The 13,268-nt window shown below is 33.3% G+C and overlaps 1 protein-coding gene across 1 annotated transcript in view; it reads right to left on the bottom strand.

The window, feature by feature from the left end:
* Positions 1–13,268, bottom strand: part of TMEM135 (transmembrane protein 135) — a 264,244-nt gene that overhangs the window by 89,148 nt on the left and 161,828 nt on the right. The window contains exon 6 of the mRNA XM_034995060.1: positions 8,055–8,101. Within this exon, the coding sequence (XP_034850951.1) occupies positions 8,055–8,101 (47 nt within the window). The remainder of the gene's footprint in view (positions 1–8,054; positions 8,102–13,268) is intronic.

Genomic DNA, 13,268 nt, shown 5'->3' with positions numbered 1-13,268 from the left:
CTAATTCTGTTCTTCTATCCCCTCATTTCCCGTCTCCTATGCTCTGAGCTCTTGCTCTGATGGGACGCTGTGGAATAGCTCAAGAACTGGGTAATTTCCAGTCCTTTTGCTTTAGCTCTAACATATTGGAAATAAATATATTTTCCCAAAAATATATTATCATAAATATTATTTGCTTCTATAGTACTACTGGCACTATACTCCAAGTACATTTTATAGATTCATTTATAGGTTAATTTTAAAGGATTATCTTGGAAACATAAATATCATTTAAAAAATATTTTCTTGGGGATATCTGTTCTAAATTCTCATAACTATAGGGATACTTTTATGGATGAAAAATTTAAAAAGAAACCAAAGAAATAATTTACCGAAGCCACAGAATTAGTAAGTGGTAAGAGCCAAAACCTAAAGAGAGGTCTGTTCGAACGTGAGGCACTGCAGACTATACAATTTCCATTATACCATGGAACCTCCAAAAACACATCAATGTTTTCATTAAGTAAATGAAAATTCTGAAAAGCTAAAAATTTTACTCAATCATTAGATATTTTAAACTCAGTATCATTTATTCCAACATTTACCAGGTACTCTTTTACTCAAACCACCTCCAGCAATAATCACCGATGCTAATAAACTATGACTGACATCATCAGGGAAAAAAAAATGTATCTACATTATTTCAAGAATTCACCACTAATGTTAGAACTTTATCATATTATTTCTCTTACTTATGAATATTTGATTTGCTGAGACTTCTGTTAAGGTAACAGATTCTTATACCCAAGAATGATTTCTTGTTGCTCAAAACAGAAATGCTTTATTAAAATCTTCTGTGAATTGTCATTTCCAAAACAAAAACATTTTCATTTCTCCTAAATACTTAAGAAGAATTATTTATAAGAATTATTCTTCTGTCCATAAAATAAATACAAGTGTAGAACTTGGAACACATGACTTCTTATGCATGACATAGCTATTAACTACTATTAAATTCTAGCTACATTGTATCTTACAGATTCAATAAAAAATAAATATAACTATATAGTGCCAACTTGATTTAGGTGAAAAGTGCTAACATAAGTTAAAATTGTTTTAGTAAAAAAAAAAAAGATAAGCATAATTATGGTTTATCCTTTATTTTAACTGCAAACTGCCATCTTGATTCACAGAGGCTCCAATATCCAGTGGAACCTGAGAACTACTAGAACAAGCCTACTGGCATGTTAACGGTTAAACTCTTCACTGACTTAGTAACATGTCATCACTTCTTGAACTTCGACATCAATAAAAATAAATAAAATATTTACATTTAGAAAACCACCCAAAAATGCATTTTTATTCTTGAAAATAAAACTGCAAAGACAACTGACCGCTTCTAATGTGATTGTGTGCCACGAAATCCGTAAGAAGTTGCATTTTAAGTTGATAGTATTTCTCCAAACAATATTTCTCTTTGCTTTCTACTAAAAAACAACAAACATTTATATTAGATATAAAATGTTTGAGCAATTTCTTTATTGAGGCACAGTATTTCAAAGGCTAATAGGCAAAAAGTGAAAACAGATTTGCCACAACTTCCATCCACAGATGGAGTACATGCACCACATGGGCAGACTAATTCTCTACCTCCCCCAAAAAGAAAGTCAGATTACAGTCATTTGATTTGATAATAAGCTCTGCATTGTCAGACACAGTGATTTACAAAATTTTGAACCTATGTTTTCTCACCTTTTCAACTTGCTTTGAGGATAGTAACAGTCCTAAGGATCTCTATCTTTATCTTTGCATAGGACAGATTTTGCATTCTTGGTAAGCTCCCTAGTTAGTTGCCATTTATGAAAGTACCTCAATTCACCTGCATATATCTTCTGAGGAATGTTGGTTTCCCAAGCCCATGTCAATTTTTATCAACAAGTTAATTAACTTATAATTAATACCTTTTAAGAATGACAATGAATTTAGGAAGCCAAAGACCTAAGATTTTTCTATTTACTACCTCACCTCTTCTATATTTATCAATCCTCTTCCACTTAAACAGTATGTTCAAGGCTTTTAAAAGGAACTTCAATTTTCTCATAATTATCTAACATGATCTCTATCAGACAAATAGGTTTAACAATCTAGCTATCTCTGTTGACCTTCTGGACTGCATTTTAGACCATTTCTCTTCTCTTTCCTATTTCCCCAACTTGTTAATCTCTCCTGCTTGTGCAACCTTCTTTTACTCACTTAAACTTTCCCATAGTCTAGTCTCTCTTGCCTACAAAAAAACAAACTAAGGGCGCCTGGGTGGCTCTCTCCGTCTCTCATGAATAAATAAATAAAATAAAAAAAAATAAAAATAAAAATAAATAAACTAAGAAGGAATGCAAAAGAAAACCTTACTCCTATAACAACTTGCCCTTTCTCTGCTCAAATTTGAGTTTATTATACTCATTCCGCTTCCTCAGCTCACACCTTTTTTGCATTTATTAAAAAAAATTTTCCTAACTTTCCTCAAAAAATAATTGACAAAATTAATTGTATATATTTAAAGTGAACATCATGTCACATTTCTCAGTCTACTATCCCAATTCAGCAACAAAAATTTCTCTAGCTGGTTACCACTGACAACCAGGTTGCTAGAGCAAATGAACATTTTTAGCCCTTACCTTAATGAATATATTTACAGCATTAACACTAAAGATAATGCCCTCATTCTTGAAATCCTCCATTTTAATTAACTTTCTTTCCTAGTTTACAGACAATAATCACTACTCATAACTCTACTTCTGCTAAATAATCACTGAGCAAGGTGCTCACCTGTATTAGCTCAGTGTTTTTTCACACTGCTGGTAGTTCAAAGCAGCTTTTTAAATAAAATAAATTAGAATAAAAAAATATCCAAATGTATTCCATGTAGTAAGGTTAAGTATTATTCTGGAAAATTTATGTGTGTGTGTATGTAGTTCTTATTTTGGGTCATATTCAAAAAAGTTTGAAAGACACTGTGTCTAATTTAATCACCAGAAGCCGACCTATGAGGTCCATATAATAATTTATACTTTTTAATAAAGAAAAAACTAAGCATACAGAAGTTGTATAATTTGTCTGTACTCAACCAATTGGTGTGACAATCAAGCATAGCCTCTATTTATGTCCTAATCTCCAAATACCCAAGTGATATACATTTATATCTCTTAATGTGAGTGTCTTAAATGCACTTCAATCTCAGTAATTGCAAAACCTGTACTCAATTTCCATACATTTTCTAATTTGCTAATTTCCTAATTTCCAGTGTTTCTCTCTTCTTCATCCAAGCATCAATACTCATATCTCATATAGATCCACTCTTTACTATGTTTATTATTTATTATTACCATAATAACCTTCAGTCACGCCCCCACCATTTTCTTCCAGGATAACTGCAACAGTATCCTCCCATTAACTGCCATTATGCCCCCTACAGGCCCCCAATTCACTCTCTGCTTTGCTGGAAGAAATCTCTTCAAAATACAAACCTCATTAGGGCAAACTCTCCTAATCCTGAAGTAAAACTTTTAAAGTTCAAATGCTCTATATAATTTTCTAGACTGGATTTCTGTGTAGTTTTAGGCAGTACTTTAGAAAATAGAACCTAATTGATATTTAAAGGGCTTTTGTTAAAATCAGTAATTGTCGAAAGACCCAGATCAAAAGTTCTTTACTTGCTGTTAAAGTCACTTCAAAGATACTAGGTTCCGTTTACATTAGGAGATTCAACGACAATCACAAATGTCTTTCACTCAAAAATGCAGACAGCCAATGAATAGTGTCATTTCATTTTCTTAAAAACAAAATACATCCATTATCTTGAGACTAATGAAACAGTTTATTATTTGTACCTTCACAGAGACTTGACCAGAATTCATCCATGGCAGGCATCAATACTGTTTCTAAGTAATGTTTTAAACACAACAACAATCAACTTTAATTTGCACTAGATTCTAAATAAAAATACAATGTTTTTCAATGTTTATAGCAGATTAAGTTATGTCTCCTGCGAATCAGTCATACACAGTTCACAGATTATCTGCTATGACAACAAGTCTGAGCCTTTCAATCTACATGTTTAAATAAACTGTTGGATTTGTTGCTGCCTTTGCAAAGGCAGGTGGAAAGAATTTCTAGCTAGGTACTCACCAGGATGGGATCAAAGCTGTCATGATATGCTTTATGATACTGTCTATTTTAAATTAAATTATTAAAGAAAAGTGAAACTGAATTATTTCACTTTTCTAAACTATGTGTTCTCCATACACAGATACCTAATGTTGAAAATAAAACCAATAAATAAATTGTTTAAAAGTGTAGCATGTTTCATTGTTTTTTGTTAGCAGGATTATGGGTATTAGTTTTGGCATGCTGTTTGTGTTGTTGTTGATTCTCTCCTTTGCTTCTCAGTTAAAAAAATGAAAGAGCTAATGGTTCAAAAGAGACTCATTTCTTCTCTCCACATGACTGTTGGAAAGATCCTAATAAAGCCTGAATCAACAACTATAATAAATCCTTGACTTAAAAAAAAAAAGTTGCTTTACCCATAAGTATACATTTAGAAGTTAAAAAAAAATGTGCTTTAAAGGTATGCATGAGAAGAAATATTCTACCAAATTTTCAACTATGATTTCTGCTTCATAGTGACAGACATGCTCTAAGACAAAGTTATGACAACAACATACAAAATAATAGCATGATTGAACAATGGAAGCAGAATCATTATGAAGAATGCCCACTGGGGGTTGTACAGAAAGACTTCTTTCAAAATATCTTCAAAATATTGTACCCCAGTTCTTAACAGAATCCACAGCATATGTTGGTTATCAACAGACACCCGGATGGATGGATGGCCAGCTGGCTAAGAACTAGAATTCTCTTCACGTATTACCGTTCCTCAACCCAAGCCTCTGAAGTTTTCTTAGAATTCTATCTGAATGTAAGCCTTATTTCTGGTGTACAGATTGAAAATCAAGATCACTGTGTATGAGAAAATGCACGTGAAAAGAAAACTGTACCTATTAAAAAATAACAAAAGAACTACTCAAAAGTAAGATGTTTTCATTACACATTTTAATAGCCATGATTTTAATACTAAGAACACTGCATTACTTTTTAAGTAAATTCATACTATAACCATCACATCCTATATGTCACTTTTAGAAAATACTTATGGAACTACTTCCTCAAGTTCCTACTCTAAATAAATAAAATTGGCACATTTCCTCTCTATTGAAAGGGGGGTCTCATTTCCCTTTTTCCCACTTATAGGTTAGGATAAAAACACAAGCTTATTAATTTCTAACATAAAATGATTCCCTTATCCTCTCTTCTCAAAGGAAATTAGTATATATGGAAACCTAGGGACAATATCATTTGATATTTACCTATTTTAAGCAATTAGAATTAAAATTGTTAATAAATGGAAAAAATGTGACCTCAAATATCTGTATATTAAACTGAGTTTTAAGAATAAAATATTTTAATGCAATTAGACTCACTAACTGCTATGTACACAATGTTGTTTGTTCATTCCAAACACAGGCCAGAGTTCAGACAAACATGTAACATTGTTTTGTTTGATTGTAGTACTTTATAAATGGTTTTATTTTACCATTTGCCAAACCTCTTTTATTGAGTTATTCAAACTAACTTCTGCCAAGAACACTAGGAATTTGGTGATAGTGCTTCTTTTAGGAGAAAACAAGCCCTTTCCTCAGAAAACTGAAAATGTTTATCTTGGCACTAAAACCTTGTATTGAGCCTTCTGGAAAGTATTTTAAAATGTTGTTTTTAACCTAGACTTTGTGACTGAAACAGGAAAAGGTTTCATAGCTCTACACCAAAATACATATTTATAGGGCTGATTTTCTTTCTACACCAAAAATACTACGTTGATGGCAGCAGTTTTCAAAGTATGATTTCTGAGGACCAAGCTAAAACTTGGGCATTATCACTATATTCAACATACAATTTGTTTTTTAAACCTCAAAAACTGATGACTAAGAAATGCTAACTGTTGATCAAATACACTCTCTTTAAGTGTCAGACTGGAAGGACTGTTGCATTTAACTATCTGCTTTTGGGAATTTTCACAAAAAGAAAATTTACTTGATATTGTATTTTCCTCCTGTACATGTCAACAGAAGATAGGTTTCTGGGGCGCCTGGGTGGCTCAGTTGGTTAAGCAACTGCCTTCGGCTCAGGTCATGATCCTGGAGTCCCAGGATCGAGTCCCGCATCGGGCTCCCTGCTCGGCGGGGAGTCTGCTTCTCCCTCTGGCCCTCCCCCCCTCTCATGTGCTCTCTCTCTCTCTCTCATTCTCTCTGTCTCAAATAAATAAATAAAATCTTTAAAAAAAAAAAAAAAGAAGATAGGTTTCTAAGTTTTTCTCTTTTTTATATTTTCCCCACTAGGTATGCTTTACCTTCAGACTAGATAGACATAAAGATCAACCATGTGAACTTTTTACATATTGTCCTAATAATATATCTGAATACAATATGCAATTTTTGGAAATTGATGAAATGATATAGTCATTGTCCCTAATTCCTATACCTGACCCCTAAATTGTTAAAATATAAGAAAGAGACCATATGGTGGACACCCCTAAATTGTTAAAATATAAGAAAGAGACCATATGGTAGCTCAAACAATTTCACAAAGACCCCCGGAGAGCTGCAATGATTTTTCAGTCATTAATAACTGACAAAAAATATTATGCACCCATTACCAATCCTTTACAAATCAAGTTCTCCCTACCTTGAAATCTGATCCATTTTTCCCTTCTAATGGCCTGGCTGTCCCTTTCTTTACAAGAATAACAGCAGCAGCATCACTTTAAATGTGCATGTAAAATTTTGGATAAAGTCATAGTAAGTTAAAATCCTATCACTGTGCTTATCAAATATTTATTAGGATGTTCTGGCAGGAAATTGTTTTAAAATTCTGGTATGGTTGAATTGTCTGATTTAGGTAAAAAGAAAAAATTAAGATATCTATCAAATATATCTTATTAAAATCTGTAACTGCTTTGGTCAATCAAGTACAAATTTTAATTTTTTTTTTTTAAGATTTTATTTATTTATTTGACAGAGAGAGACACAGCGAGAGAGGGAACACAAACAGGGGGAGTGGGAGAGGGAGAAGCAGGCTTCCTGCCGAGCAGGGAGCCCGATGCGGGGCTCGATCCCAGGACCCTGGGATCATGACCCAAGCCGAAGGCAGCCGCTCAACCGACTGAGCCACCCAGGCGCCCCGTACAAATTTTAATTTTAAAAGTTTGGTCCTTCCTGTTGTGATTGAATTCTGCCTATATCCAGAAAAATCAAGAAACGTCTATTCAAATTAGTGTAATAGGACTGAAATAAATGGGAATTACTGGTATCACTAACAATAAAGGTTAGGAAGGAATGGACTCTTCCCAATCCAAAATCCTCTTCCTGTACTGCTATGGTTATAGAACGATGGTGTCCTTTTCATTGGCCTTGAAATCTTGAGCCATCCTAACACTGCTCCACAGGCCTCACAGTTTCAATGTCAATGAGAAATACAACTCTGACATTACGGACTAATTTAATCTTTTAAAGACCATGATTAATGTGCTAGGTTATCTTGGCAGAAGATTTAGATTAAGCCCTACCATCACTTTTTTCTTATTTAAATTTAAAATGTTGACTTAAATTGATTTAAAATGTTGGAGAGTGGAGAATATCTAAAATCAGGTCCACAAAAAACAAAAACTCACTTATCAGTATTTAAGATTATTAATTTATATATTCAGCTTTCCAAGATGAACCTGTAAGGAGAATATGAAAAACAAACAAACAAAACAAATCTTTTTTCCCTCTCTTCTATCCACTAAGAAGCAGTGATTTATTTCTAACAATCCAAGAGGAAGGAAACAAAAACAAAACAAAACCTCGTGCTACTTGTGAGAAATAATTATTTAGGGAACAACGTTAGTTACATGGCTGATTTAAAAACCACAAAGGAACCCTATTTTTTCTATTAAAATAAATAGGTATAACAGGACATACCTGAAAAAGAACATGTACATGGCAGCTGTGATGCAGAACAAAAGGACCTACAACAAGGAGAAAATATATTACTTGCAAAAGAACACTGACATCATTTGTGTATCTTTCTTTTTCTAAATTTTAATTCCAGTATAGTTACCATACAGTGTTATATTAGTTTCAAGAGTACAAGATAATGATACACCAATTCCATACATCGTGGGGTACTTATCAGGACAAGTGTACTCTTTAATCCACATCCCCCCACCTGGTAACCCCTCTGGTAACCATCAGTTTGTTTCCTATATAGTTAAGAGTCTGTTTCTTGTTTTGTCTCTCCTCTCTTTTTCTTCCCCTTTACTTGTTTTGTTTCTTAAATCCCACATGTGAGTGAAATCATATGGTATTTGTCTTTCTCTGACTGACTTATTTCACTCAGCATTATACTCTCTAGCTCCACCCATGTTGTTGCATCATTTGTGTCTTATAAAAGCAAAATACCCACTATTAAATCTTGTGCCTGAGACAATTTAAAGATGTGAAAACTAGTCATACACGTATCATATTCTCTACCTTTCATATAAACCATATTAAGGCAATAATGAGTCTGTACACACACATACAAATAAAATTACATACATTTTACATTATGTAGTATAAAATATGTATATATATTACTATATGTATATATGTATATAGTCTAGGTAGAAGGGTAACATGGTTCAAAAAGGATCAATTTTTTAAATAATCTAAAAATGCCTGAAAAAGCAAGTAACTTAAAAACAAAGACAATGGCTCTTATATAATGAAGTCAGCAAATAAATCATAAGCATATTAACTGTTATACCAAGATGACCAGATTTTTTTCAAACCTAAAATACAGTTCAGTTGTCAACCAGTTCTAATCAATAAGAAAAACTCCTAAAAATATAATCATCCTTTGTGGGATATGGACTAGCTATAAAAAAATTCCTCTAAAAACAGGCATCCGAATATAGTAAACCTAACTTTATTTATTTATTTTTTTTAAGATTTTATTTATTTATTTGCGAGAGAGACAATGAGAGACAGAGAGTATGAGAGGGAGGAGGGTCAGAGGGAGAAGCAGACTCCCTGCTGAGCAGGGAGCCCGATGCGGGACTCGATCCCGGGACTCCAGGATCATGACCTGAGCCGAAGGCAGTCGCTTAACCAACTGAGCCACCCAGGTGCCCCAGTAAACCTAACTTTAAAAGCTCCCCTCAAACATATCACACTAAATACAACAAAATAAAATGTATATGGAGGCGTGCCTAGGTGGCTCAGTCAGTTAAGCATCTGACTTGATTTTGGCTCAGGTCATGATCTCAGTGTTGTGAGATCAAGCCCCACGTCCAGCTCCACACTGGGTATGGAGCCCACCTAACATTCTCCCTCTCCCTCTGTCCCTTCCCCCCTACTCTCTCCTAAAAAAAAAAAAAAAAGGTATATATGGAAAGAATCCAGAATCCAAGTCCTGTCCAAAAGCTTAGTTGTGCCAACAAGGTGGATCTCCATAAGTTGTTTTAAATCACTGAAAAACAAGTTGTAAAATGTGTTCTTATGTTAACAACAGTGTAAACTAAACATGACTGTCAATGGCCTCACATCATAGACAAACGACAAATGGACAATCTTTAACTATAAACGGCTGACCACAAAGCGCACCAAAAATGAGTATCGTGCAAAATAGTGTTTTGTTACTTCCAACACAAATAATTTCTAGTCAACTTAAGGGAAGTCTAATAGTTTTGCTATTACAAATTAAGTTTGACAAGTTTGCCACCTTGGCCTAAGATAAACACTATAAAAATAACCTGAATGGCTTAGAAATCTATAAACCTACAAACCAAAAGAAAGTATCAATTACTACAAAACAAATATTTTTATTACTTATTATACAGAAAATATATAAAATCTTTTTCCACATGTAAAGTATATAAAATCTTTTTCTAATAAGCACACACACACCATCTTCTGTCCTCCTTGCTCCTTCCTTTCCTCTCTCCTTTCTATTACCTTTAAAAATACCCTATCAATGATGTGTAAGGTTCATATCACTGCTTTTGACAACATAACTTAAAGCATATGGAATAATTTTCAATGATTGATTAACCAATTAAAAATTAGAGTCCAATTGAGTTTGTTTACTGGTTATAATTTGCCAGCCAATGACCCAGATCATGAACCTCAATTTGTATTTCCCTATCATTTTATCCCTTTGGGCAAAGCCATCCTTCCTAGATGTTCAATGTTTCATTCCTTTCCTGACCTAGTCATTTTCCCCTTTGCAGACCTATTCACAAACCTCTCTAGAAGTGTCCCACAAATCTTTCCCACACCCTCTAACTTCTCTAAGGAAAATTTCCTTAGTCTCTTTCCCTCAAAATGTTGCTATGCTCTAACCTAATATGCTAAACCTATCGATACTCATGTTAAACTAACATTTATCTCTGCAAATAACTGAAACTGGGAAAAAGTACAATGTTTAAGATCTCAATCTTTAGAGTATGGCAGATCTGGGTTTGAATCTAGTTGTATGTGACTTTCAAAGCCTTACTTAATTTCCTAAGCCTTAGATCCCTTGTCTGTAAAGTGAGAATTTCATCTCACTTTGAACTGTTGGGAAGATTCAATGAGATGATAATTGTTAGGTGTTCAGCAAACTGTTTTAACTTTGTTTTGTTACTTATAGAAGTGATCTAGATATGAAGAACGTCACCTAGACACCTAAGTCTGGAAAGTTTCTATTAAACAGACAGACCTTTCAAAATCTCTCAAATTCAAGAGATGAAAATCTGTACAAATGGGGTGGGGGGGAAGAGAATCTAAAGGATATTAATGTATAATTGATCATTTCATTTAACAGGTATTTACTGAATGCCTATTATGTGCTGGGCACTGTTCGAGAACTTACAACAATACACAAAATGCACAAAGTCTTTGCCCTAAAGAAAGCTATCTTTTAGTTAGGTAAAAGAAGGTATTAAAGGAAAAGATAGTGGTTGCAGTTTTGGAGAAAAACAAAGCAGGATAAGGAAATAAATGCAGGAGAATAGGGGTTGTTGTTTTATACAAAGTAGTCAAGGATGCAGAGACTTGGTACAGACATTGAGGAAATGAGAGGTAAATGAGGGGACTATATCAACAGAACCATGGAAAGGTTCTGATTCTTATTATGAAAGGTATTCAGTATTGTGTTAAATGCTAAAGAAAGGATTGAAATTTGAGTGACCTAGTGTTTCAAATTATTTTTAATTGTGCTAATTTACTATACATCTTGACTTTCAAAAAAATGTTTTTTCAAATAAATGTAAATCTGTAGGTAAATAAAGAAGAGTATTTTCTGTGTTTCAAATTACAAAATTTTAAAGCTAAAAAGAACTTAGGTCCACCTAAGTTTCACTTTTGGTTTCATTAATGTTCTCTATCGTTTTTCTGTTTTCTATTTCATTGATTTCAACTTGATCTTTATTAGTTCCTTTTTCTGTTTGCTTTGGATTTCATTTGCTTTTGTTTTCCTATTTTTTTAAAGACAAAAATTTAGGCCATTGATCTAGATTTTTTTTTTTAAATGTAGGTATATAATGCTATTAATATCTTCCTAAGATCTGCTGTACCTGTATCCTGATCATTTTGATAAGTTCGTTATTCATTTTTATTCATTCAAAATACTTTCAAATTTTGCTTTTGCTTACCTCTGTGATACATGACTTACTTAGAAGTATGTTTAGTTTCCAAATATTTGGGGATTTTAAGTGACCTTTCTGTTGTTACTGACTTCTTATTTGATTCCATTATGGTCAGAAAATACTTTATATGAGTTGATTATTTCTAAATTTATCAGGACTTATTTTGTGTCCCAAAACATATCAGAATATGTTCCATGTATTTGGTAAATATCCATGTGTATTTTTTTTTTTAACGTAACCTCTACACTCAACATGGGGCTCAAACTCACAATGCTAAGTGAGTTGCATGCTCCTCAGACTGAGCCAGCCAGGCAGCCCCCCACACCAATGTGCTTTTTATTTTTTTAAGATTTTATTTATTTATTTGAGAGAGCACAAAAGTGAGAGAGATTACAGAGGAAGAGGGAGCAGCAGACTCCCTGCCGAGCAGAGAACCAGATACGGGATCATGACCTGAGCCGAAGGCAGACACTTAACCGACTGAGCCACACAAGCGCCCCCCAATGCGCATTTTAAAGGAATGTGTCTTCTACTGTTGCTGGGAGAGATATCTATCGGTTAGGTTGTTCAAATCTTCTGTATCCCTAATTGTCTACTTGTTCAATCAATTATTGAGAAAAGTTATCAAAATGTCCTGCTATAATTGTGGAGTTGTCTCCACAATCTCTCCTTGCAGTTCTATCAGTTTTTCCTTGGTGTATTCTGAGGCTCTGATTCTAGGAACATAAATATTTAGAAATATGTCCACTTTATCATGATGAAATTACCTTATCTCTGATAATATCCCTTGTTCTGAAATCTATTTTGTCTGATAGTAACTCCAGATTTCTTTTGATACTATTAGTTGTCCATTCTTTTACTTTTAACTGATTGGGTCTTTATATTAGAAGTTCATGTGTGTAGGCATTCTTGTTGTTTCTTGTTTTACATGCTATCTGAAAACCTCCATCTCTTCATTGGCATTGAGTGTTCATATTTAACATGACTACTGGTAAGTTCAAAATTAAATCTATCATCTTGGTATTTATTTTTCTATTGTTTCTCATTTGTGTTCTTTTTCTGCCTTTTCTGGATTAACTATTTTTTATGATTCCATTTTCTCTCCTTTGTTGGCTTATTTTAGTGTTTGCTTTAGGGTTTATAGTATAGATTTTTAAATTGATAGTCTCCATTCAAGGGATATTATACTACTTAATATATAATATGGAACTTTACAATAGGATACTTCCATTCCTCCTCTTCTGCCCTTTGTGCTATTATTGTCATCTATCATACTTTAACCTCTATTACAAAATGACACTTTAATATTTTTTGTTTAAAAACATGGATCTAAAATAATTTCCTTTATTTTTAAAGACTTTTTCAGGGTGTAGATTTCTAGGTTGACGGATTTTATTTCAGTAGTTAGCTCAACAAATGTCACTCCAATATCTTCGTACAATTTGATTATGATGTGCTTTGGAGTAGTCTTCTTCTTGTTTCTTCTACTATGGTTTCATTAAATTTCTTGGACCTGTGGGTTTAC

Source organism: Mirounga leonina, unplaced genomic scaffold (assembly GCF_011800145.1).
Source record: "Mirounga leonina isolate KUSES-001 unplaced genomic scaffold, KU_Mleo_1.0 Mir_92, whole genome shotgun sequence".
In the NCBI taxonomy this organism is placed as follows: Eukaryota; Metazoa; Chordata; class Mammalia; order Carnivora; family Phocidae; genus Mirounga; species Mirounga leonina.
The sequence above is the reverse complement of the archived record's forward strand: the minus strand, read 5'-3'. Positions and strand labels throughout refer to the sequence as shown.